General features: G+C 46.4%; 1 protein-coding gene across 1 annotated transcript in view; it reads right to left on the bottom strand.

Annotated features, from left to right (window-relative positions):
- The window catches only part of CASP7 (caspase 7), a 108,669-nt gene that overhangs the window by 55,000 nt on the left and 29,491 nt on the right, over positions 1 to 24,178 (bottom strand). Inside the window, exon 2 of the mRNA XM_082268337.1 lies at positions 23,923 to 24,047. Coding sequence (XP_082124463.1) covers positions 23,923 to 24,047 — 125 coding nt within the window. The remainder of the gene's footprint in view (positions 1 to 23,922; positions 24,048 to 24,178) is intronic.

Below are 24,178 nucleotides of genomic sequence, written 5' to 3'. Positions count from 1 at the left end.
TTTCCTGCCCCCCCCAATCTCCTTGCAGTACCACCCAACCTCAACCCCCACTAAAAAGCAGGCCTCATGCACACTTGAGCGAAAAAAAATGCTGCTTTTACAGGCGTTTGAGCTTTTTTTTCCTGCCTCTAAACCCCTCCATGTAAACCTATGTGTGCACACACACGCGCGCTCTCGGCACTATTACACACAAATTATACAGGCCGCTCAGCGTCATGGCCAGACGCTGAAAGGACGCATATTTACGTGTGCTCGGCACAAAAGAGGTTAAAGTGGTTATAAAGGCCCAAGGTTTTTTTTACCTTCAGCCCCGTTTCTTAGGCTAAGTTCACATGTAGGTGTTTTGGGGCGTTTTTCTGCTCTAGGATCAGCTCAAAAAACGCTCCCAACAGGACAAATCCTATTCATTTCAATGGCCCCTGTTCACATCTGAGTGTTTTGACATTTTAAGCAAAACATCCAACGCTCAAAAAACAGGCGTTTTTATTTTTTTCCATTGGTCACTTGTCAACCTAAAAACGCCCGCACAAAAACGCCTGTAAAAACGCCCATAAAAAAACGCTTCATGCGATCTGCTTCGGGTGCCAATGTTCGAGTACCAACACCTCCAAACAGCTTGCAAAACGCAGTGTGATTGCCAGAACTGAATTGCATGCGATTCAGTTGTGATTAAAAAGGGTCCTACACCATTTTGGTGCAATGTGGTTTGAGCCATACAAAAAACTTATGGCTCAAATCACACTGCACAGACATCTCGTGTGATTTTCACAGGAACGTCACAGACATCGCATGTGTCCTGCACTACACAAGTGTGAACTCAGGATCATGCAGGTAAAAAGTGAAATGGGGGCACACTGGGAGGGAGGATCAGAAGCAGACGGAATAGGGAGGGGGATCGGTGTCAGAGAAGCGATTACAAGAATCATGCCTTGTGTCTTTGTCTCTCCCTGCAGCAGCTGAAAGCTGGTGGGAGGGGGAGAAACTGGCTTTCAACTGCTGCCTGCAGAGAGCTGCACAGGGCTTCCTTCTGTAATTGCCCCTCTGCCCGACTGCACCGATTCTCTGTGCTGTTGGGGCACCCCTGTGTGCACGGGCCCCCTACAGGAGGACTGGCGGCCCTGCATCCTATAGTAAATCAATCTCATCCCATAGTCTCATCCTATAGTAAATCAATCTCATCCCATGTATGACAGCCGTGTGGGCCGGGTTGATAAACATCTCCCATGGAGGGGGCCATGTATGGAGGTCACAATCAATTTTTTTAATATTGATTTAGACAGTTTCACATTTTTTTTATAAAGCAACAAAAATCCCCAGGAGGCCAAAACAATAGACAGAGGTCATTAAAAGTTATTAATGTTAAAGAATGCAAAGATAAACTGTATGATGTAAGCCGGGGCAATCTGATCGAAGGATCAAACATTCCAGTCCAAGGGAACGCCGCAGACACTGAGACACAATGCGGATCCACTGGAAGGCTGCATTTACACCTCAGCGTAGGGTTTTTCCAGCGTTTTTATGCATGATTTTATGTGCGTGTTTCCATTCATTTCTATAGGAATAAAAAAAAAAAAAACGCACCAAAAAACACAAATCTGTCCAACTTGAGCTACAAAAAAAAAAAAAAAAAAAAAAAAAAGCTCCAGAATTTTTTTGAGCTTCAGGCGACTTATATTGGACAGTGTGAACCATCTCCATGGACAATATTTAACCACTTAACCCCCGGAGGATTTGGCTGCTCAAAGACCATCTGCGTGACTTTAAAGGACGATTGCGCAGTCGTTCGACGCTGTACCCAAATTAAATTGATGTCTTTTTTTCCCCCACAAATAGAGCTTTCTTTTGGTGGTATTTGATCACCTGTGCGATTCTTACTTTTTGCGCTATAAACAAAAAAAGAGCGACAATTTTGAAAAAATAACAAAATTTTTCACTTTTTATATGAAATTCCCCCCCCCCAAAAAAATCTACATTTTTTAACATTTTAGGCCAATTTGTTTTCTGCTACATATGTTTGGTAAAAAAAAAAAAAAAAAAAAAAAATCGCAATAAGCGTATTTTGATTGGTTTGCGCAAAAGTTATTGCGTTTACTAACTAAGGGAAAGATTTCTGTCATTTTTGGTGTTTTTTTTTTTAATGAGTAATGGCGACGATCTGCGATTTTTTTTGCGGGACATTGCGGCGGACAGATCGGTCCCTTGACTGACATTTTTGACACTTTTGGGGTTACCAGTGACATTGCTACAGTAATCAGTGCTATACATATGCACTGTTACTGTAAAAATGACACTGGCAGGGAAGGGGTTAACTTTATTAGAGAGCAAGGGGTTAAGTGTGTCCCTAGGGGCGTGCTTCTAACTGTAAAGGGGCGTGGCTTGTGATGTAACCACAGAGACATATGATCCTACATAGCAGGATTGTATGATCTCTGCAGTTACACCAGGGAGAATGGCAGGCGGCTTTGTTTACATCAGCCGCCTGCCTTTCTCCCTCTCTAGAGAGAGATCGCGAGTGACCGGTGAACATCGGAGCTGCCGGTCACTCGCGCGGGGATGCCCGTGAACGAGCGGGAGCACGCCTCCGGCGCCGCGCGCTCGCCCCCTATTGGCTCGCAGGCGAGTGACGTACCGGTACGTCACTTTGCCTGCACGGGGCTGACCGCCGCAGTATATGTACTTGCAGCGGTCGGCAAGTGGTTAATGAGAGATGAGCCTGGAAACAATAACAATGTATCAGACAGCACTCACATGGAGGTTAAATAACTCAGAGCGCAATAGTGACAGAAACAGAACATAAAAATAGTTCCATCTGCAAGTGCCGGTTCACACATATGCGATGCTGGAACCCTGCGAATCCACTGCAGGTTCCCGCATCGTATTCAAATCGCACACTGCCATATGCAAATCGCTGGGGGGTGTCAATACAAAAGTTAACGACACCCCCAGATCAGTTTGCATATCGCAGTGTGAACTGTCAGTTCAGACATGAATCGGATCGCATTGGTGTGAACACCCATGTGATCCGATTCTGTGCGAGTTGTAGCTGAATGCGATGCAAATTCAGCCATACAATCTGTATGGCTGAATTTGCATCGCACAGACATCACATGTGATTTGCAGAGCAGTGTGCTCCGAATCACATGCAATGTCTGTCATCGCATATATGTGAACCGGGACTAAAGAGCAAAGACAAAGCTGAGAACATTCCGCTCTATTGTATTCCATCCAGCTCCTTTCGGATTTCGCCAGGGATTAAAGCGGTATTAGTCTCGGTTCACATATACTGTGCAAAGTCCATATACAGTGCCTTGAAAAAGTATTCATACCCCATGCTCTCCTTGCCCGGCCTGTCAGTTTACGTGGACGGCCATGTCTTAGTAGGTTTGCAGTTGTGCCATACTCTGTTTTCAGATGATGGATTACACAGTGCTCCGTGAGATGTTCAAAGCTTGGGATATTTTTTTTATAACCCAACCCTGCTTTAAACTTCACAACTTTATCCCTGACCTGTCTGGTGTGTTCCTTGGCCTTCATCATGCTGTTTGTTCACTAAGCTTTTCTAACAAACCTCAGAGGGCTTCACAGAACAGCTGTATTTATAATGAGATTAACCACTTAAGCCCCGGAGGATTTGGCTGCTAAACGACCAGAGGGTATTTTGCGATTCGGCACTGCGTGACTTTAACGGACAATTGCGCGGTCGTGCGACGCTGTACCTAAACGAATTTGGCGTCCTTTTTTTCCCACAAACAGAGCTTTCTTTTGGCGGTATTTGATCACTTGTGCGATTTTTTGATCACGCGCTATAAACAAAAAAAGAGCGTAAATTTTGCAAAAATAGCAATATTTTTCCCTTTTTTTTATATGAAATTCCCCCAAAAAAAAATGTAAAAATCAAAATTTTCTAATATTTTCGGCCAATTTGTTTTATGCTACCTATGTTTGGTAAAAAAAATCGCAAAAAGCGTATTTTGATTGGTTTGCGCAAAAGTTATTGCGTTTACTAACAAAGGGAAAGATTTTTGTCATTTTTGTTGTTTTTTTTTTTAACGCGTAATGGCGGCGATGTGCGATTTTTTTTGCGGTACTGCGACATTGCGGCGGAAAGATCGGACCCTTGACTGACATTTTTGACACTTTTGGGGTTACCAGTGACATTTCTACAGTAATCAGTGCTATATATATGCACTGTTACTGTAAAAATACACTGGTAGTGAAGGGGTTAACTTTATTTGAGAGGGAGGGGCTGTGTGTGTCCCTAGGGGCGTGATTCTAACTGTGATTGGCTGTGGCTTCAACTGTATGCAGAGTGATCAATGGATCTACATAGTAGATCCATGTGATCAGCTCTCATACAGAGAGGAGAATGACAGGCAGCTTGTTTACACAAGCTGCCTGACTTTCTCCCTCTCCCCCGCCGATCGCAGAGTGGCCGGCGGCGATCGGGTCCGCCGGTCACGCGCGCGGGGGGGTCCGTGACCACGCGGGAGCGGGAGCGCGCCTCCGGCGGCGCGCGCTCGCTCCCTAAACCCTCACAGGCGAGCGACGTAGACCTACGTCACTTTTCCTGTGAGGGGCTGACCGCCGCCGTAGATAGTCGTGCGGCGGTCGGCAAGTGGTTAAATAACACACAGGTGGATGCTATTTACAGATTAGGTGACTTCTGAAGGCACTTGGCTCCACTAGATTTTAGTTATGGGTATTAGAGTTACGGGGGGGGGGGGGGGGGTGAATAAAAATGCACGCCACACTTTTCACATATTTGTAAAAAATGTTGAAAACCATTTATCATTTTCCTTCCACTTCACAGCTCTGTTGCTCTTTGTGTTGGTCTGTCACATAAATTCCCAATAAAATACATTTACGTTTTTGTGGGTAAAATGATAATGTGTGGAAAATTTCAAGGGGTATGAATACTTTTTCAAGGCACAGTATCTGAGAACATTCCGCTCTGTGGTAATCCATTCAGATCCTTTAGATGAAGCCAGGGAATAAAGCGGTTGAGGCTTGATTCACATATATATGGGAATTGGATGCAATTCACATGACATGTGAACTGAATCGGCATTCTCTGGAGCCGGTTCACATGTCCGGGCCGGCCACGGTCCATCTTTAAAAAGAGTCCTGCACATTTTTAAGTTTGGTTCAGGTGCGGTTTCAAATAAAAATTTGCACCTAAATCCAGGGCTCGAGTCCTGTAGGAACGCATGGGAACGGCGTTCCCGTACTTTTTTCACAGCAGGAACGCCGTTCCCATTAGCATCTGCATCCTGCAGGCAGGGCCGCTGTCAAGGGGGGACTACCAGCCATTAGACAATACCCCGTTGTGCAGCTATTTAGAAAATACATTTCTCTGGGCCCCCTGTGTTCCCTGAGAGCGGGGGACAGTAAGTGGACTATTTTCTCAGTTTCCTAAACCTTAAACTGATAAAATAGTCCACTTACTGTCCCCGCTCCCATGGAACACAGGGGGCCCCAGTGGCGTACCAACGGTGGGTGCGGGCCGCCCCGTGTGCCACGCACTGGGGGAAGGGGGCGGGGGGGGGGGGTCGCAGGCAGGTGTCCTGCCCGGTGCCACCGGGCCACCCGCATCTCTATGTGAAGGCAGCTGCAGTGGCAGCTCCTTCAGTCCACGCTGCTCGCGGGAGTGCAGCGGGAAGAAGGTGAGTGCCTGAGGAGCATCATGTGCTGGATAGGAGGGGGATGGGGCAGCTGCATATAGATGAATTGATCTTTCCATATTCCTCCTGCAGCCGCTGAATGCCTGATTCTCCTCCTCTCAGCGGCTGCAGGAGGAATATGGAAAGATCAATTCATCTATATGCAGCTGCCCCATCCCCCTCCTATACAATTTCTTTTGCTGGCCCCCCAGTGCTCTTAACCCCCCCCCCCCCCAGTGCTCCTAACCCCCCCCCCAGTGCTCCTAACCCCCCCCCCCCAGTGCTCCTAACCCCCCCCCCCTCAGTGCTATTAACCTCCCCCCCAGTGCTCTTAACCCCCCCAGTGTTCTTAACATCCCCCCTCCCAGTGCTCTTCATCTCCCCCCCCCCATGCTCTCTGGCTCCCCCAGTGCTCTCCACCCCCCTGTGCTCCCTGGCTGATTGCCACCATTACTAGTAAAAATAAATAATGACAAAAATCTTTCCCATAGTTTGTAGACGTGATAACTTTTGCGCAAACCAAACAATATACACTTATTGGGATTTTTTTTTACCAAAAATATGTAGCAGAAATTGTCCTAAAATGATGAAAAAAATTGATTTTTTTTTTCATTTGGAATGTTTTATAGCAGAAAGTGTATTTTTTTTTTTTCTTTTCCAGAATTGTCGGTGATCAAATACCACCAAAAGAAATCTCTATTTATAGGAAAAAAAAGGAACTCAATTTTATTTGGGTACAGTGTCACACGACCGCTGTCAGTTACAGTAACACAGTGCCGTATCGCAAAAAAATTGGCTTGGTCATTAACCTGTTAACGACCACCCGCCGCAGTTTTACTGTGGCAGGCAGCCCCTCCTGCGCGAACCGACGTGGCTCTACGTCGGTCGCGAGCCTGCAGCTAGGGGGCGAGCGTGCGCCGTCGTCGGCGCCCTCCCACCCCCATTCGGCAGCAGGGACTCCGATGCACGGGGCCGGCAGCTCCAATTGCTGCCTGTCATCCGTGATCGTTTCCCGCTCAGAGAGAACGGTCGGCTGTCATAAACACAGCTGACCGTTCGTCTCTCTGGAATGATCACAGAGCGCCTGTGATCCTTCTATATAGGATCACCGGTCTCTATGATCATTTCAAAAACCACGCCCCCCCCACCCCACAGTTAGAATCACTCCCCTAGGCTTACATTTAACCCCTTAATCACCCACTGGCGCCCCCTTCTGCTGCAATTTGATATAGGTCTCCTATAGACAGGTTCTCTTCCAGCTGTGGACACAGCACAGGAACAAAGTCCACCGGACAAACATTTGGGATTATTTCCATCTCATGCAAATCAGGGAGGAGAGGTGAAATCATAGTACGGTTCATCGCCCTGTGTCAACACCGAGTCCAAAATAAACTCACGCTGAACACACAGCTGGCGGGTCACCCGCCACCTTCTCTGCATTTCAGTCCATTCAATGCATTGCTTTTACTATGTAATTCACCAAATAGCCTAGAGGAATTTCTGATTCCTTTACTTCCTTCTCATCATATCCTGAATGCTCAAATTATTTGTTGGGTGCCAATCCCAACGTCATAGAAGCCATGGTTTCCATACACTGCCCTGATGATAGCCAAATAGCCTGAAACAGCTGTATGCAGCTTAGCACTTTTATCAGTTACATTGTTCCAAGCTTACTCTGAGGACTACAAAACACCTCCTCATGTTATTGAGATGAGTGAAGGAGGTGTTCTGTAGTCTGGTTCTATATCAGTTGTCCTTATACAGGAGTGTAAGTGAGCGTTGTCACACTAGGAGAGAAAGTGTGTCACTGGCAGGATCACCGGGTGAAAAAAAAAAAATAATAATTAATGCAACCGCATAAGAATCAGTGAGTTACAATATATTATATTCTTGCTTTTTAGGTTAGATGCATCTCAAGGAAGAAAAAAAACAAAAATACACTGGGGTAACCCAGCCCGAAAGAAAATTACATTTTAAAAATATTTAAAAAGTAAAGATAAAAAATTTAATGTAGCCGGATAAGAACCAGCACGTTGCAATATATTACATTTTTGTGTTTTAGGTCAGATACAGCTTATAGACAAAAAAAAAAAAAAAAGGACACGGGTGTAACTTGACCCCACCCCCTGAAAGAAAATTAAAATAAAAAAAAAAAATAAACGTAGCCATGAAAAAAAACAGCGTGTTGCAATATATTACATTTTTGCTTTTTAGATCAGATGCAACTCAAGGAAGAAAAAAAAAAAAAAATAACAAAAAAAACAAGAAACAAACACACACACACACACACACACACACACAACACTGAACCCCCCCCCCCCTCCTCCCCCAAAGAAAATTTAATTGGTCACAATGTTAAAAAAGTATAAATAAAAAAAAAAATAATAATGTAGCCGCATAAAAAAACAGCGAGTTGCAATATATTACATTTTTTGCTTTTTAGGTTAGATACACCTCAAAAAAAGAAGAGAGAAAAAAAAAAAAAAAAGACACTGTGGAAACACCCCCCCCCCCCCTCCACGAATAAATAAATATAGTAAATAAAAAAAAATGTACATATTATAATTATTAAAAATCTAAAAAAATTGTTTTGCCTGCTAAATCCCAGCCTAGACCAGGATAATGTAGCAGTGCCCAGCGCATGCGCAGAAATACTGCAGGTCTCTTGTGCATGTGTGATATCCTGCAAACTGCCTCCTGGGAGGTTGGACGTAGACATTCTAGGACCAGGTTGGTCTATGCTTGAGATTGGGCGGGGACCCATGGCCTAGCTGCACATGCATGGGGAAATTTGGCGCATGCGTGAGCACGCCTGCAGGATCTTTTGCAGGTCACACAGCCCTGGCAGAGACCCGTGGCATGTCTGGATTTCCATGAAAGAATGTTAACCCAACATTTCATATTCCTGATCTGTGGCTGCTGTACCATGTACTGGTATGAGAAAGTCTCCTGTTCTCTTTGCATTGCTTCCTTTATGTCAAATCCCTGGTGTTCCTGCCAGTCTCTCTGCTTTCCTATTAAAAACTGACCACACTAAGCAGGAGAGCACAGTGTAGCCAGTCCTCTAGCTATGTTGGGAACTCAGTATGCTCGCCTCCAAAAATCAGACTTGTCCTGACCCCCTGCTGCACAACCATTCACTGGGAGATCAGTGTGCTGCTGCTTCTCCTCTCCCAGCTCTAATGCAGCTGCGAACAGAGGGAATGGGATCATTTATAAAAAAAAAAAAAAGGGGGGGGAGTTTATGTATAATGTTTTTTTTAAATCTATACACAAATGTTTTTCTTATCCTTATTTTAAACGGAATGGGTTGTTTTACAAGGTGATCATTTACATACAATATTCTTTAAGGGTTCATGCTCACTGGCTTAACAACTTCAATGCCGGGCATTTTACCCCCTTCCTGCCCAGGCCAATTTTCAGCTGTCAGTGCTCTCACACTTTTAATGACAATTGCTTGCTCCCATATTAAATTTTTATCACTTTTTTTTTTTTTTTTTTTTAAAGCCGAGAGCTTTTTTTGGTGGTATTTATTGCTAAAAAAACAAAAAATTACAAAAAGAAAAAAAAAAAAAAAAGTTTGTTAGAAAAGTTTGCGGAAGAAGCAAAATTTTCTACTTTACTGATGGGCACTGATAGGCTGCACTGATGAGGCGGCATATGCAACACTGATGAGCAATGATAGGTGGCACGGATGGGCGGCACTATTGATCACTGATGGGCATCACTGATGGGCACCACTGATGGGCACTGACTGGCATCACTGATGATCAGTGCCCTGATTATCTGTGCAGGTCTCTTCTGTGAGAAAATGCCGCTGATTGGCTCTCTTCTCCTCTCACTTTCAGTGTGAGGTGAGGAAAGCGGATAACTGACATTTCCTTGTTTACATGGGATCAGCTGTAAATGGACACAGGTAATTATGTGCCTTGTCATCGGCTCGTTACCAAAATCTGGAATGCACCGTGTCCCAGGAACACAGCGTGCCGCCAATTGGTGCACAGCCCCCATGGGCGTGCCAGCGCAGCGAGAGTGCAGTGACATTAACGACATCCCAGAATGAGAGAGCCTCCTGCCTGTCATTTGTGTTTACAACGGGCGGCAGGTGGTTAAAAAAAAGCTTTTGGCAGAAAAAAAAAACTAATGGGGAGCGTTTTCTTTGTACTAGCGTTTATTTCTGCCAGCAAACCGCTCTCAAAAACGACAGAAGGAGGTTTTTTTTTTGTTTGATTTTTTTTTTTTTACTCTAAGAGCAGAGCTTAAAATATGCCTCTAAATGTCCTAATGTGTATGGACACATTGGGGTTCAATATACTAAAGGCAAATAGACTGTGCACTTTGCAAGGTGCAGTTTCTCCCAAGCTTAGTAAATGAGGAAAACCATCACTTTGCAAAAGAATACCCAATCACACGCAATGAAAATAAAAAAAAAAACAGCATTTTTGCTTGCACATGATTGGATGATGGAAGTCAGCAGAGCTTCTGCTCATTTACTAAGCTCTGGAGAAACTGCTCTTGCAAAGTGCAAAAGTGCACAGTCTATTTCCCTTCAGAAAATCAACTCCATAAAATAACAATACCAATAAAGAGGAGTTCCGTCCCCTACGACAAAATGAAAAGTCAGCAGCTACAGATACTGTAGCTGCTGACTTTTACCATTGGGACTTACCTGTTCAGGTGCGATGTCGGCACCTGAAGACGCTTTTCATATCAGGTTCTCAGGTGCTGCCGCCACCATTTAAGGTAAGGGAAACCAGCAGTGAAGCCTTTTGGCTTCATAGCCGGCTCCCTACTGCGCATGCGCAAAGCGTGTTACGCTTTCTAACTGGCCCCTGGGCACAGGAAGGAGGAGTGGGCGAACTTCCAAGGGACGGCCTCTTGTCGCTGTCTCCCAGAAGTGGGGACAGGGTACCTGTCAAACACAGATACCTGTTCCCCCCCGAAAGGTGCCAAATGTGGCACAAGAGGAGGGGAAGGAAGTATAGAAGTGGAAGTTCCACATATGGGTGGAGCTCTGCTTTAAGCTGCTTCTACAGGCAAAAATGCTAAACTTCTCTAGAAGCAGCATTTAAAAACTACTTGCCGACCAGCCGGCGTGTATATACTGCAGCAAACTGGCGCTATTGCGTGAAATAGCATACCTGCACGTCGTTTCGTTCAATAGCCACTAGATGGTGCCATCGCACTGCCAAAGGCTCTATCATGCTGTGATTGGCTAGCGGAGATGTCAATTAACGGGACCAGCGGACCCGATGTCCGCCGGCCACCTGTGATCATCCCCAGGAGAGGCAGATCGCCATTCTGCAGGGGGACAAGATGGAGATCTTGTGTTCCTGTTAAGCAGGAACCAGGATCGGTCTTCCCCCCCAATCAGCGCCACCCCCCCGACAATTATTAAGCACCACCCTAGGGACACACTTAACCCTTTGATCGACCCTGGTGTTCACCCCTTCCCTGCCAGTGTCATTAGTACAGTAACTGTGCATTTTTTTTTTTAGCACCGATTACTGTATTCGTGTCACTGGTCCCCAAAAAGTGTCAAAAGTGTCAGATGTCGGATTGGTCAGCTGCAATGTCGCAGTCACGCTAAAAATCACTAATCACCACCTTTACTATTAAAATACATAAATAAATAAATAAAAATTCCACAAAAAATACCATAGTTTGAAGACACGATAACTTTTGTGCAAAACCAATCAATATACACCTATTGGGATTTTTGTTTACCAAAAAAGTATAGCAGAATACATTTTGGCCTTAACCACTTAAGCCCCGGAAGATTTTACCCCCTTCCTGACAAGGGGGTATTTTGCGATTCGGCACTGCGTGACTTTACGGACAATTGCGCGGTCGTGCGATGCTGTACCTAAACGAATTTGACGTCTTTTTTTTCCTTTTTTTTCTTTTGGTGGTATTTGATCACCTGTGCAATTTTTTAATCATGCGCTATAAACAAAAAAAAAAAAAAAAGAGCGTCAATTTTGCAAAAATAAAAAATTTTCACATTTTTTTATATGAAATTCCCCAAAAAAATTTAAAAATCTAAATTTTTTTAACATTTTCGGCCAATTTGTTTTATGCTACATATGTTTGGTAAAAAAAAAAAGAAAAAAAAAAAAAAAAAAAAAAAATCGCAAAAAGCATATTTTGATTGGTTTGCGCAAAAGTTATTGCGTTTGCTAACAAAGGGAAAGATTGTCATTTTTGTTGTTTTTTTTTAACGCGTAATGGCGGCGATCTGCGATCTTTTTTGCGGGACTGCGACATTGGGGCGGACAGATCGGACCCTTGACTGACATTTTTGACACTTTTGGGGTTACCAGTGACATTACTACAGTAATCAGTGCTATACATATGCACTGTTACTGTAAAATGACACTGGTAGTGAAGGGGTTAACTTTTTTTGAGAGGGAGGGGCTGTGTGTGTCCCTAGGGGCGTGATTCTAACTGTGATTGGCTGTGGCTTGAGGTGTAGGAACAATGATCAATGGTCCTACATAGTAGAACCGTATGATCACTGTTCCTACACAGGGGAGAATGACAGGCGGCTGTGTTTACATCAGCCGCCTGCCTTTCTCCCGCTGTTACGGACGATCGTGAGTGAGCGGCGGACATCGGGTCCGCCGCTCACATGCGTGGGGGGGGGGGGGGGGTCCGTGACCGCGCGGGAGCACGCCTCCGGCGGCGCACGCTCGCTCCCCAGAGCCTCACAGGCTAGTGACGTACCGATACGTCACTTTGCCTGTGAGGGGCTGACCGCTGCAGTATATGTACTTGCGGCGGTCGGCAAGTGGTTAATTGATTAAAAAAAAATCAAATTTTTTTTTTCAACGTTCTTATTGGACATGTTTAAAAGCATATATATATTTTTTTTGTAGCTCATTTTTGGTTTATAGCTCAAACAAATTAAAAATCACAGAGATGATCAAATACCATCCAGGGAAAGTTATATTTGTGGGGAAAAAAGGACATAAAATTTGGGTACAGCATCACACGATCGTACAATTGTCAGTTATAGTAACGCAGTGCCGTATCGCAAAAAAAACGGCCTGGTCATTAAGGGGGTAAAACCTTCCAGTCCCCAGAAGCCAGTGTGCATGGCTAAGATGGAGGCATTGGAGAGCAGCAAAAAGAGTACTTTAAGCGAGGCAATGCTGGACTCTGGGGGTTCGGCAAGTTTTAGTTCCTCTAAACTTTCGGGAAACCCATAAGCATGCCGCCCGCAGGCACCAAACAAAACAGCTGAAGTGACCTCAGCCATGTACACACAGATTGTATGCACTACATGCTTCTCATCATGGGATTTCTCAAGGAAGAAATGAGTTCAGAGATGACCTCTGTCTACAAAGCCCTAATTCTATTATCTCAGACTCCAACTTTAAAGAAGCTCAGAAATAAATCGGATTTATCTGTGAAAAATAAAAAAAGAACATGCGTTCACTTTCCATGGTTCCTCGTGCTGGTTCACTCCCCAGAAAACACGACTAATCCAGATTGAAACCAATGCATGAACTTCTGATTAACTGTGGGGGTTATTTACTAAAACTGGAGAGAGCAAAATCTGGTGCAGCTCTGCATAGAAATCAATCAGCTTCCAGGTTTTATTGCCATTAATTGAACAAGCTGAAGTTAGACGCTGATTGGTTTCTAAGTACAGCTGCACCAGATTTTGCCATCTCCAGTTTTAGTAAATAACCCCCACAGTTAATTAGAGGTTCATGCATTGGTTTCAATCTGGATATCATGTTTACTGGGGAGTGAACCGGCACGAGTGAACCAGTTTTAGTAAATCTCCCTCTGTGTGTTCACTTAGACTGGCCGCTGCTCCACCCAAGAGACTGGCCCGTGCTCCCCCCCAAGAGACTGGCCCGTGCCCCCCCCCCCCCCAAGAGACTGGCCGCTGCTCCACCCCAAGAGACTGGCTGCTGCTCCACCCCAAGAGACTGGCCGCTGCTCCACCCAAGAGACTGGCCGCTGCTCCACCCAAGAGACTGGCCGCTGCTCCACCCAAGAGACTGGCCGGCGCTCCACCCAAGAGACTGGCCGGCGCTCCACCCAAGAGACTGGCTGCTGCTCCACCCCAAGAGACTGGCCGCTGCTCCACCCCAAGAGACTGGCCGCTGCTCCACCCAAGAGACTGGCCGCTGCTCCACCCAAGAGACTGGCCGCTGCTCCACCCAAGAGACTGGCCGCTGCTCCACCCAAGAGACTGGCCGCTGCTCCACCCAAGAGACTGGCCGGCGCTCCACCCAAGAGACTGGCCGGCGCTCCACCCAAGAGACTGGCCGGCGCTCCACCCAAGAGACTGGCCGGCGCTCCACCCAAGAGACTGGATGTATCCAGGAGTATGTGTAGCTGCTGACTTAATTTTTGGAGGGGGAGGTTGGAACACCGCTTTAAGGCCTGAGCGGTATTTTTGCTGAAGAAAAATCTCCTGCATAGGCAACTGTTCTGTTTTGAACCTAAAAGTGGGATAGCAAACCCTGAACCACAGTTCCAGCTGGCGTGGGCTCACTACATATGCTTCTACCAGCAGAAGAGGGTAGAGTGCTGTGGTTAGGAGAAAGAGGGTGGGGTGCAGAGGTTATCAGTGAGGGGGATTTGGGGTTCAGAGGTTAGAAGAGTAGGGAGTTTGGGCTGTAAAGGTGAGAAGAGTGGCGGGGGGTAGGGGTTGGGTGAGCAGAAGGGGGTAGGGTGCTGTGGTTAGGAGAAAGAGGGTGGGGTGCAGAGGTCATCAGTGAGGGGGATTTGGGGTTCAGAGGTTAGAAGAGTAAGGGGCTTGGGCTGTAAAGGTGAGAAGAGGGGAGGGGGGAGTTGGAGTGCAGCTGGGAGCACAAAGGGGGACTGGGGTAGAAAAGGTATGTAGAGGAGATATTTATGGGGCAGAAAGGGTGGTTTGGACACTTTGCATTCATTGAAAAAATACAAAGCATTCTTTAAATGGTGCCCTTGGGGAGCAAGTGACCTCCTTTGTTCAGAATGTAGCAAGGCAGCTTCTCAGCATGGGACCTGAAGCTAGTGAAGATCACTGGGGTAGTGGTGTTTATAACGTAGCACTGTCTCCGCAGGGCCTGTTATATAGTGACTTGACGGGCTCCGCTGATTACCAGCACATGGTAACCTTGAGATGGCAGTCTGAATCCCTCCTTGTTCCTGATGGCTCGTCACACAAATAAACAGTCTAAGGGTGTTGTTTTTTTTGGTGTTTATTTGGAACTGGGATGGGGGGGGGGGGGAAGGGAATAGTAGGATACTCCAGTTGAACTATTCACATTGGTTAAGGACTTCTATCTTCAGGCCTTCTAGGTTAATTGGAAACAGCTAGGCTGCTTAATCCACACTGCCACAAGTGTAGAAAGAGTTAAGTCTCTCGCTCTCTTTACTCTCTGACAAGACGACTTGGTGGATGATGACTTCTCTTCAGACACTCTCACTAGCATCCCCTTTCAACTGACACCCGTCCACTGACTATCCTAGGAGCAGGGGTGGTCCCCCTCAGGTCAGGCCCCTTCACACGAGATTCCATACTCACTCTACTGGAGAGAAAGATCCTCCAGTGTCTCCCCTCTCAGTCAGCTTCTCTGGACCTCTGGGTTCAGTTCCTCACTGCTACTCTCCAGGCCCTCAGAACCACCCCCTGAGGCCGCATGGCACCTCTACAGAAGACGAGGCAGCCACCCCCTCCCTCCAGGACTCCACTATCCAGACAAAAGACCTCTCCAGACAGAGCTCAAACTAAACTTTCTCACTAGCACCTACCTAGGAGGGTGCTACAATTACATTGATTTCAAGCTTCTACAGAGATCCCAGAGGTACGGCACCAGGGCCAGCCCTACCATGGGTCCCACTGGGTCCATTGAACCCAGGCAGAACTTGGAGAGGGCCATTAAATTGACTCCCAAGATTTTATTTTTTTTTTTACAGCAGTTTGCGACGCGTTACGGGTGGCATTTTCCCATCTCATACTGCCGCCCGTAGTGCAAACTGATGAGTATGAGGAGGCGGAGCATCTCCTCCGGGGAACTTCCCTCACGTGATCTTGGTGTGCGCAATGACGTCAGACATCAGCGCACTCCATCTCACACAGGGCAGGCTGGATCTTCTAGGGCAGTGGCCGCGGCAGACACAGGAATGACAGTTGGTGTGTGGTGGACCAGTCCGGTAGTGAGTTATGGAAGAAGATAACAGGATATATAATAGTTTTTAAAAGGTTTTATTTATATAAAATAATGGATGTGGGGGCCTTTTGGTGGATGTGATTTTTTTTTTTTTTGGGGGGGGGGGGGCAGCATTTTATTCTTGGACCTAGGCAGCACAATGTCTTGGGCCAGTCCTGTATGGCATATACATACTTAAGCCTGTCATAAACCCCCCTTACCTAGATCCTGGTTTCCACCTTTCCCAGGTGATGATGTCACCGTGCCCAACTGACTGCTTCCTCCTGGAAAAGCTGAGTACTTGAAATTCAAGGAGATTGTTCTCCAGCCTCCAGCATTGTTGGGCGTTTTCAAGTGTCCAGCTCTCCCTTGGTTTAAAAAGCAATTGATAACTCCTGCACTTGTGCAATAGATTAAAACCAATCTACAGTGTATTATGATCATTCCTCTGGCACACATGCACAGATATTTGCTGGCGCGATTGGCAGAATTCCACCAAAGTCAAGGTCAACAAGAGCTCTCCAAATCAACCTAACAGAGGGTTTCTGCTTTGCATTTTTTATTCAGTTTCATCAGTTTACGTTCTGCTAAAATCAAAGCCAATATCAGCATTCAACAATACTATGCTTCTGATTAACCACTTCAGCACCGGACGATTTACCCCCTTCCTGTCCAGGCCATATTTTTAGATACGGCACTGTGTTATTTTAACTGACAATTGCGCGACGCTGTACCCAAATAAAATTGACTTCCTTTTTCCCCCACAAATAGAGCTTTCTTTTGGTGGTATTTGATCACCTCTGTGGTTTTTGTTTTTTGCGCTATAAACAAAAAAAAGACTGAAAATTTTGAAAATAAAAACCCCAAAACAATATTTTTTACTTTTTGATATAAAACACTCCCCGGAAAAAAAATATGTAAAAAAAAAATCTAATTTTTTCATCAATTTGGGCCAATATGCATTCTGCTATATACTTTTGGTAAAAAATCCAAATAAGCATATATTGATTGGTTTGCGCAAAAGTTGTAGCGTCTACAAACTATGGAATATTTTTTTTTTTCGGTGGACAAATCCGACACTCAGTGCCGGTTCACATTTGTGCGATTGCGGAGATCGCATGTAATTAGGAGCGCACTGCTCCTAAATTACATGCGATCTCATGTGCGGTGCAAATTCCAGCCATACACTTTGTATGGCTGAATTTGCACCGCATCCGCAATAAACACGCACATGAGGCTTTTTTTCATCCGTAGCAGAATCGGATCGCATGGTGGTTCACACTAGTGCGATCCGATTCTGTGCAAACTTGCAGATCGCACTGCGATATGCAATCGCAACTGGGGGTGTCGTTAACTTTTAATTGACACACCCTGCATATCGCATATGGCAGTGTGAACTGCCACAGGTGCGGATGCGATGTGAGGCGGGATCACGCTGCATATTCGCAGCGTTCCCGCATTGCACACATGTGAACCGGCACTAAGGGTTTATTTAGCTAGAGAGGGCAAAATTAGTCACAATTCTGCAGACAAACCAATCTGGAAAGCAAGCTTAATTAAACAAGCCAAGGTTAGAAGCTGGTTGGTTTCTCTGCAGAATTGTCACTAATTTTGCCCTCTCTAGCTTTAGTAAATAAACCCCTAAGTAACACTTTAGACACTTTTTGGGGACCAGTGACACCACAACAGTGATCAATGCTAAAATAAATATGCACTGTCACTGTACTAATGACACTGGCAGGAAAGGGGTTAACGGCAGGGGCGATCAAAGGATTATGTGTGTTCCTAGGGCGTGCTTTCTAACTGTGAGGTAGGAGCTTGTATTGTGGGAAGACAGAGATCCGTGTTTCTGCTTAGCAGAAACACAGGATCTCTGTCTTCCCTCATCACAGAACCGCAATCTGCCTGGTTTACATAGACAGACTGCTGTTCTACCTCTGTCAGGAATGATCGGCGGGTCCTGGCGGACATTGGACTTGCTGGACCCGCTAATGGGAGCGTGCATGCGAGCATGCTGCAAACCTGGAAGTAGAAGGCGACGTAAGGGTACGTGATTTTGCCTGTAGGGTCCGCCGGCCCGCAGTACATAAATGTGGGGTGGTCACCAAGTGGTAACAATTAAAGAGTATGTCCCTGATACACAGTGTTGCCAACCGTCCGTAGATTTACGGACAGCCCGTTAAAACAGGGCACTTTTCTCCTGCCCGTAAATGCCCGTAGCAGGAGAAAAGTGCCCGTAAATCTAAGGCGGCGGCGGCACTGTCAGAACTGCGCATGTGCGGCGCGCAGTTCCGGAGATCCCCGTCGGACGAGTGCCACGGCCGGCCTCTGCCTCCACCCCCGACGCCGCCTCCGCCCTCGACCCGGAGTTAATTACATTGGACGAGTCACTCTGCCACCAACGGCCCGCCTCTGCCTCCACCCCCGACACCGCCTCCGCCCCCGAGAGTTATTTACATCGGACGACGAGTGCCACCCACGGCCCGCCTCTGCCTCCGCCTCTCCTCATTTAAGTTTTCCCGCCTGTGTCCCTGGCCCTGCGTGAGGAAGCCGGCCCGGGAGTCGGGACTGGAGGAAGAGTACGAGACTACGGGGGGCGTGAGCTATGGAAGGGGGTCACCGTCACCACACCGTCACCTACCTATCCATGCTGCTGGGCACCATGCTGGCCACTGACCGACCGTCCGATCAGCCGCAGGGTAAGTCAGACTCAGACTGAGCCGGCTCCTCTCATCTGGATGGAAGGGTGAGGGGGGGCACACACTGGCCCTGGCATCACGAGAAGTTGGAGAAGATGTTTCATGTGTAACTTGTACTGCCTTGCAATGATATGAGGGGAGCTACTTACCTACCCGTGTAATATCAGGGGAGCTACCTACCGGGTAGGTAAGTAGCTCCCCTGATATCACACAGGTAGGTAGGTAGATGGATGGGTATGTCTTTCATGTCCGCAGTGTCTGCCCACCTTCTGTAACATGTCCGCAGTGTCTGCCCACCCCCTTCACCATGTCCGCAGTGTCTGCCCACCTTCTGTAACATGTCCGCAGTGTCTGCCCACCTTCTGTACCATGTCCGCAGTGTCTGCCCACCTTCTGTAACATGTCCGCAGTGTCTGCCCACCCCCTTCACCATGTCCGCAGTGTCTGCCCACCCCCTTCACCATGTCCGCAGTGTCTGCCCACCCCCTTCACCATGTCCGCAGTGTCTGCCCACCTTCTGTAACATGTCCGCAGTGTCTGCCCACCTTCTGTAACATGTCCGCAGTGTCTGCCCACCCCCTTCACCATGTCCGCAGTGTCTGCCCACCTTCTGTAACATGTCCGCAGTGTCTGCCCACCCCCTTCACCATGTCCGCAGTGTCTGCCCACCTTCTGTAACATGTCCGCAGTGTCTGCCCACCTTCTGTAACATGTCCGCAGTGTCTGCCCACCTTCTGTAACATGTCCGCAGTGTCTGCCCACCCCCTTCACCATGTCCGCAGTGTCTGCCCACCTTCTGTAACATGTCCGCAGTGTCTGCCCACCTTCTGTAACATGTCCGCAGTGTCTGCCCACCCCCTTCACCATGTCCGCAGTGTCTGCCCACCTTCTGTAACATGTCCGCAGTGTCTGCCCACCTTCTGTAACATGTCCGCAGTGTCTGCCCACCTTCTGTACCATGTCCGCAGTGTCTGCCCACCCCCTTCACCATGTCCGCAGTGTCTGCCCACCCCCTTCACCATGTCCGCAGTGTCTGCCCACCCCCTTCACCATGTCCGCAGTGTCTGCCCACCTTCTGTAACATGTCCGCAGTGTCTGCCCACCTTCTGTACCATGTCCGCAGTGTCTGCCCACCTTCTGTAACATGTCCGCAGTGTCTACCCACCCCCTTCACCATGTCCGCAGTGTCTGCCCACCCCCTTCACCATGTCCGCAGTGTCTGCTCACCCCCTTCACCATGTCCGCAGTGTCTGCCCACCTTCTGTAACATGTCCGCAGTGTCTGCCCACCTTCTGTACCATGTCCGCAGTGTCTGCCCACCTTCTGTACCATGTCCGCAGTGTCTGCCCACCTTCTGTAACATGTCCGCAGTGTCTGCCCACCTTCTGTAACATGTCCGCAGTGTCTGCCCACCCCCTTCACCATGTCCGCAGTGTCTGCTCACCCCCTTCACCATGTCCACAGTGTCTGCCCACCCCCTTCACCATGTCCGCAGTGTCTGCCCACCTTCTGTAACATGTCCGCAGTGTCTGCCCACCTTCTGTAACATGTCCGCAGTGTCTGCCCACCTTCTGTACCATGTCCGCAGTGTCTGCCCACCTTCTGTACCATGTCCGCAGTGTCTGCCCACCCCCTTCACCATGTCCGCAGTGTCTGCCCACCTTCTGTACCATGTCCGCAGTGTCTGCCCACCTTCTGTACCATGTCCGCAGTGTCTGCCCACCTTCTGTAACATGTCCGCAGTGTCTGCCCACCCCCTTTACCATGTCCGCAGTGTCTGCCCACCCCCTTTACCATGTCCACAGTGTCTGCCCACCCCCTTCACCATGTCCGCAGTGTCTGCCCACCTTCTGTAACATGTCCGCAGTGTCTGCCCACCTTCTGTAACATGTCCGCAGTGTCTGCCCACCTTCTGTACCATGTCCGCAGTGTCTGCCCACCTTCTGTACCATGTCCGCAGTGTCTGCCCACCCCCTTCACCATGTCCGCAGTGTCTGCCCACCTTCTGTACCATGTCCGCAGTGTCTGCCCACCTTCTGTACCATGTCCGCAGTGTCTGCCCACCTTCTGTAACATGTCCGCAGTGTCTGCCCACCCCCTTTACCATGTCCGCAGTGTCTGCCCACCCCCTTTACCATGTCCGCAGTGTCTGCCCACCCCCTTCACCATGTCCGCAGTGTCTGCCCACCCCCTTCACCATGTCCGCAGTGTCTGCCCACCCCCTTCACCATGTCCGCAGTGTCTGCCCACCTCCTGTACCGTGTCTGACCAGAGTCTGCAGACTCTGATGTAAGGGGGAACTCTGTGCTGGCTGGGTTATGGTAACCCAACCTTCATGTAAATTTGAGAAATATGTTTTTTGACTTTTGTTTAACTTTAACACATTGCTAATAGCACTAGCTATATGTTTATAGTTAAAATATTGATATTTGCACGGTTTAGCACTGAAAATTGTTATTTTAGGTACTTTTTTCAGTGTCCGTAAAAAATTGGTGCTGTCCGTAAATTTTGGACGTTCTGCCAGTAAATTTCCCTCCGGGGGGTTGGCAACACTGCTGATACACAATAGGAAGTAAGAGAAGATCTCTACAAAATGAGGGGTTATCCTCTCCTTCACAGTTATCACTGCACCTCCTGTTCTGGTGATAAATGTGAAATCCAAAAAGTTTCCCATCACTTTCTGTCCCCCTGACAATGGTCACCAGGTCAGATAGAAAGAGTAAATCTCCCCAGTAGGGACAAATACAGCAATAAAAACCTTATAGGGGTTGTAATTATTCCTGTACTATTCAAAAGTATGAAAAACAAAAGTTTTGGCTTTAACACACTTTACCTGGCAGTAAATATTTTGTACATGTGGCTTATCATTGAGTCCTATAACTTGTACTATAGCATTTCATCGCCATCTAGTGGTGATAATTCATAACACAAGCATGAAAAATACGGTCATACTTGGGGTTGATCTACTAAACACAAAAAGAGGCTGTTCACTTTGCAAGGGAAGTTACATAAGGCAAGAGATTTTCCCCAGTGTTTAGTAAAATAATTTTTATAAAAGAATATCCAATCATGTGCAAGAAAAAAAAACCCTATTAGATTGTCAGCTCTTCTGAGCAGGGCCCTGATTCTATTTTATTGTGACTGTACCGTCTCCCTTTGTATTGTAAAGCACTGCTCAAACTGTTGGCGCTATATAAATCCTGTATTAGAAAAAATAATTAAAAACAACTTTTTGCTTGCATATGGCTGGAAAATGAAAGTCAGTCAACAGAGCTTCACCAAATGGTCTAAATTTCTGGTTACAAATTCCCCTGCAAAGTTCAATTTCACTTGCAAAGTGAAAATGTTTTTTGCCTTTAGTAAATCAAATCCATTAGGCTGGGAGGCGGCGTTATCATTGAGGATTCTTATAACTTGCATTACAGTGTTTCATTGCCATCTAGTGGTTATCAATCATACCACATATTCATGATAAATATATGGAAATACTAGGATTGATTATCAAAGAGGCTGCTAAGTGAATGTGGTGAAATTTTACCCAATCAGGTGCAAGGAAAATAATCATTTTAAAAAACAGCATTTTTGCTCACACATGATTGCACTGTTGGCTTATCTTTGTGAAATCCTATAACTTATACTATGGCATTTCATTGCCCTCTAGTGGTAATAATTCATAACACAAGCATTGCTTTCATGGAAAAAATATGATCAGACTAGGGTTGATTTATTAAAGGCAAATAGGCGTGGTGCACTTTGCAAGGGAAGTTGCAAATTGCAAGGGAATTGTATCCAGCGCTTAGTGAATGTGGTGAAAGAATACCCAATCATGTGCAAGGGAAAAAAAGAAAAAAAAAAAAAAAAAAAAGGATTTTATGCTTGCCTATGGCTGGAAGATAAAAGTCAACAGGGCTGCACCATATTTGCTAAGTTCCGGGCCAAATTCCCCTGCAAAGTTGATGTACTAAAACTGAAGAGTGCAAAATCTGGTGTAGCTCTGCATGGTAGCCAATCAGCTTCTAACTTCAGCTTGTTCGATCAGGCTTTGACAAAAAAACCTGGAATCGGATTGGTTTCTTTGCACAGCTACACCAGATTTTACACTCTCCAACTTTAGTAAATGAATCCCTTTATTTGCCTTCAGTATATGCTTGAGGTGATTGTAGTCGTATTAGTGCACTTGGGACAGAGACAAATTGAGTACTGTCCGTGATACTTTTTTAATTTGCACTAACATACAATTTTTCCAGGACAAGCTTTCGGGGTATGTCCCCTTCATCAAGGTCCAAGCAGTACTCAGTACCTTCAGTATATCAAACCCATGGACTTTGAGGCTGTTATCAGTGAGGATTCTTATAACTATGGGGTTTTGTTGCCATCTAGTGGTCATAAATCATAACACAGGCATTGTTTTCATGATAAAAATATGGCATACTAGGATAGATTTACAAAGAGGCTGTGGTTAGTGGCAAAGAGGTAATGAGGCTGTGCTTAGGGAATGTGGCAAAATGTCACTTTGCAAAGAATACCCAATAAGGCTCAATTAAAAAACCCCAGCTTTTTTGCTCGCACATGATTGGATTATGGAATTTTAACCTCATTCACTGAGCTCCCTTTCCAAATTGCATCTCTCCTTGCAAAGTGAACAGTCTATTTGCAATTTGTGATCACTATGATTGGGAGCAAAACTCCTGATCGGTAATGGAGAACTGTCAGTGCTGTCAACTATGCATGTTCCTAGTTTTATAGTGAACCAAAGATAATTGCATATGTAAATCCAATCCAACAAAAGTATAATATATTGCAGCTTACCAGTCTTAAGATGTGGTGGCTGCATTAGGTTTCTGTTTTCAGGATTTTTTGCTTTATTTTTATTCCCCCCCCCCCCCTTTTTACCTGCTGATATGCTAGTAACACGCATATTTTTGGAGGAACAGTGTTGTCACCCTAGGCCAGTGATGGCGAACCTTTGCACCCAGATGTTTTGGAACTATATTTCCCATGATGCTCATGCACTTTACAGTATAGTTGAGCATTATGGGAAATATAGTTCCAAAACCTCTGGAGTGCCAAGGTTCGCCATCACTGCCCTAGGCTGTTCTCCTGGTTTGGGCTACCACCGCCTCCTCTGGTCCTCATCTCAACAACATAGGGTGGGGGTGTTCTGTAGCTCACAAACTTTAAAGCTGCAATACATTACATTCTTGTTTTCGGGTTTGGGTATATTTTAATTCCTTTGACCATGCGATTGAGAATGTTTATCCACAGACCGCGTCCAAGAATGGGATGAAATGCAATTTTAACTCCATACAGAATATTTGATAGTCTGAGGCATTTCAGCAGGACAAAAATAGCTTCTAGGAAACAAATCCAGTTGTCTGGTGCCCAGCATCTGATTGCATGACTAACCTGGAGAAGATGGAGAGCCGTTGGCTCCGGTCGGGTTTTGCATCCACATCATCACCATCTTGAACTACCTCTTCCTCTCTGATTTCAGACTCAGGAACCAGATTGTCTTCATCAATTTCTTCCATCTATGAAGGACAGACAAAGGATGAAGGAGACATAACACTTGTGTGGTGTAGGGAACTAGCTATATTGTAGTGCTTTCAAGGACGAAACTACTTCACTCTCCTAGCTGTCACTTTGCAGCAGTACTCCTCTG

This window comes from Pelophylax lessonae (assembly GCF_965119305.1).
Source record: "Pelophylax lessonae genome assembly, chromosome: 9".
NCBI lineage: Eukaryota > Metazoa > Chordata > Amphibia > Anura > Ranidae > Pelophylax > Pelophylax lessonae.
This window is presented reverse-complemented; position numbering and strand designations above follow the sequence as displayed.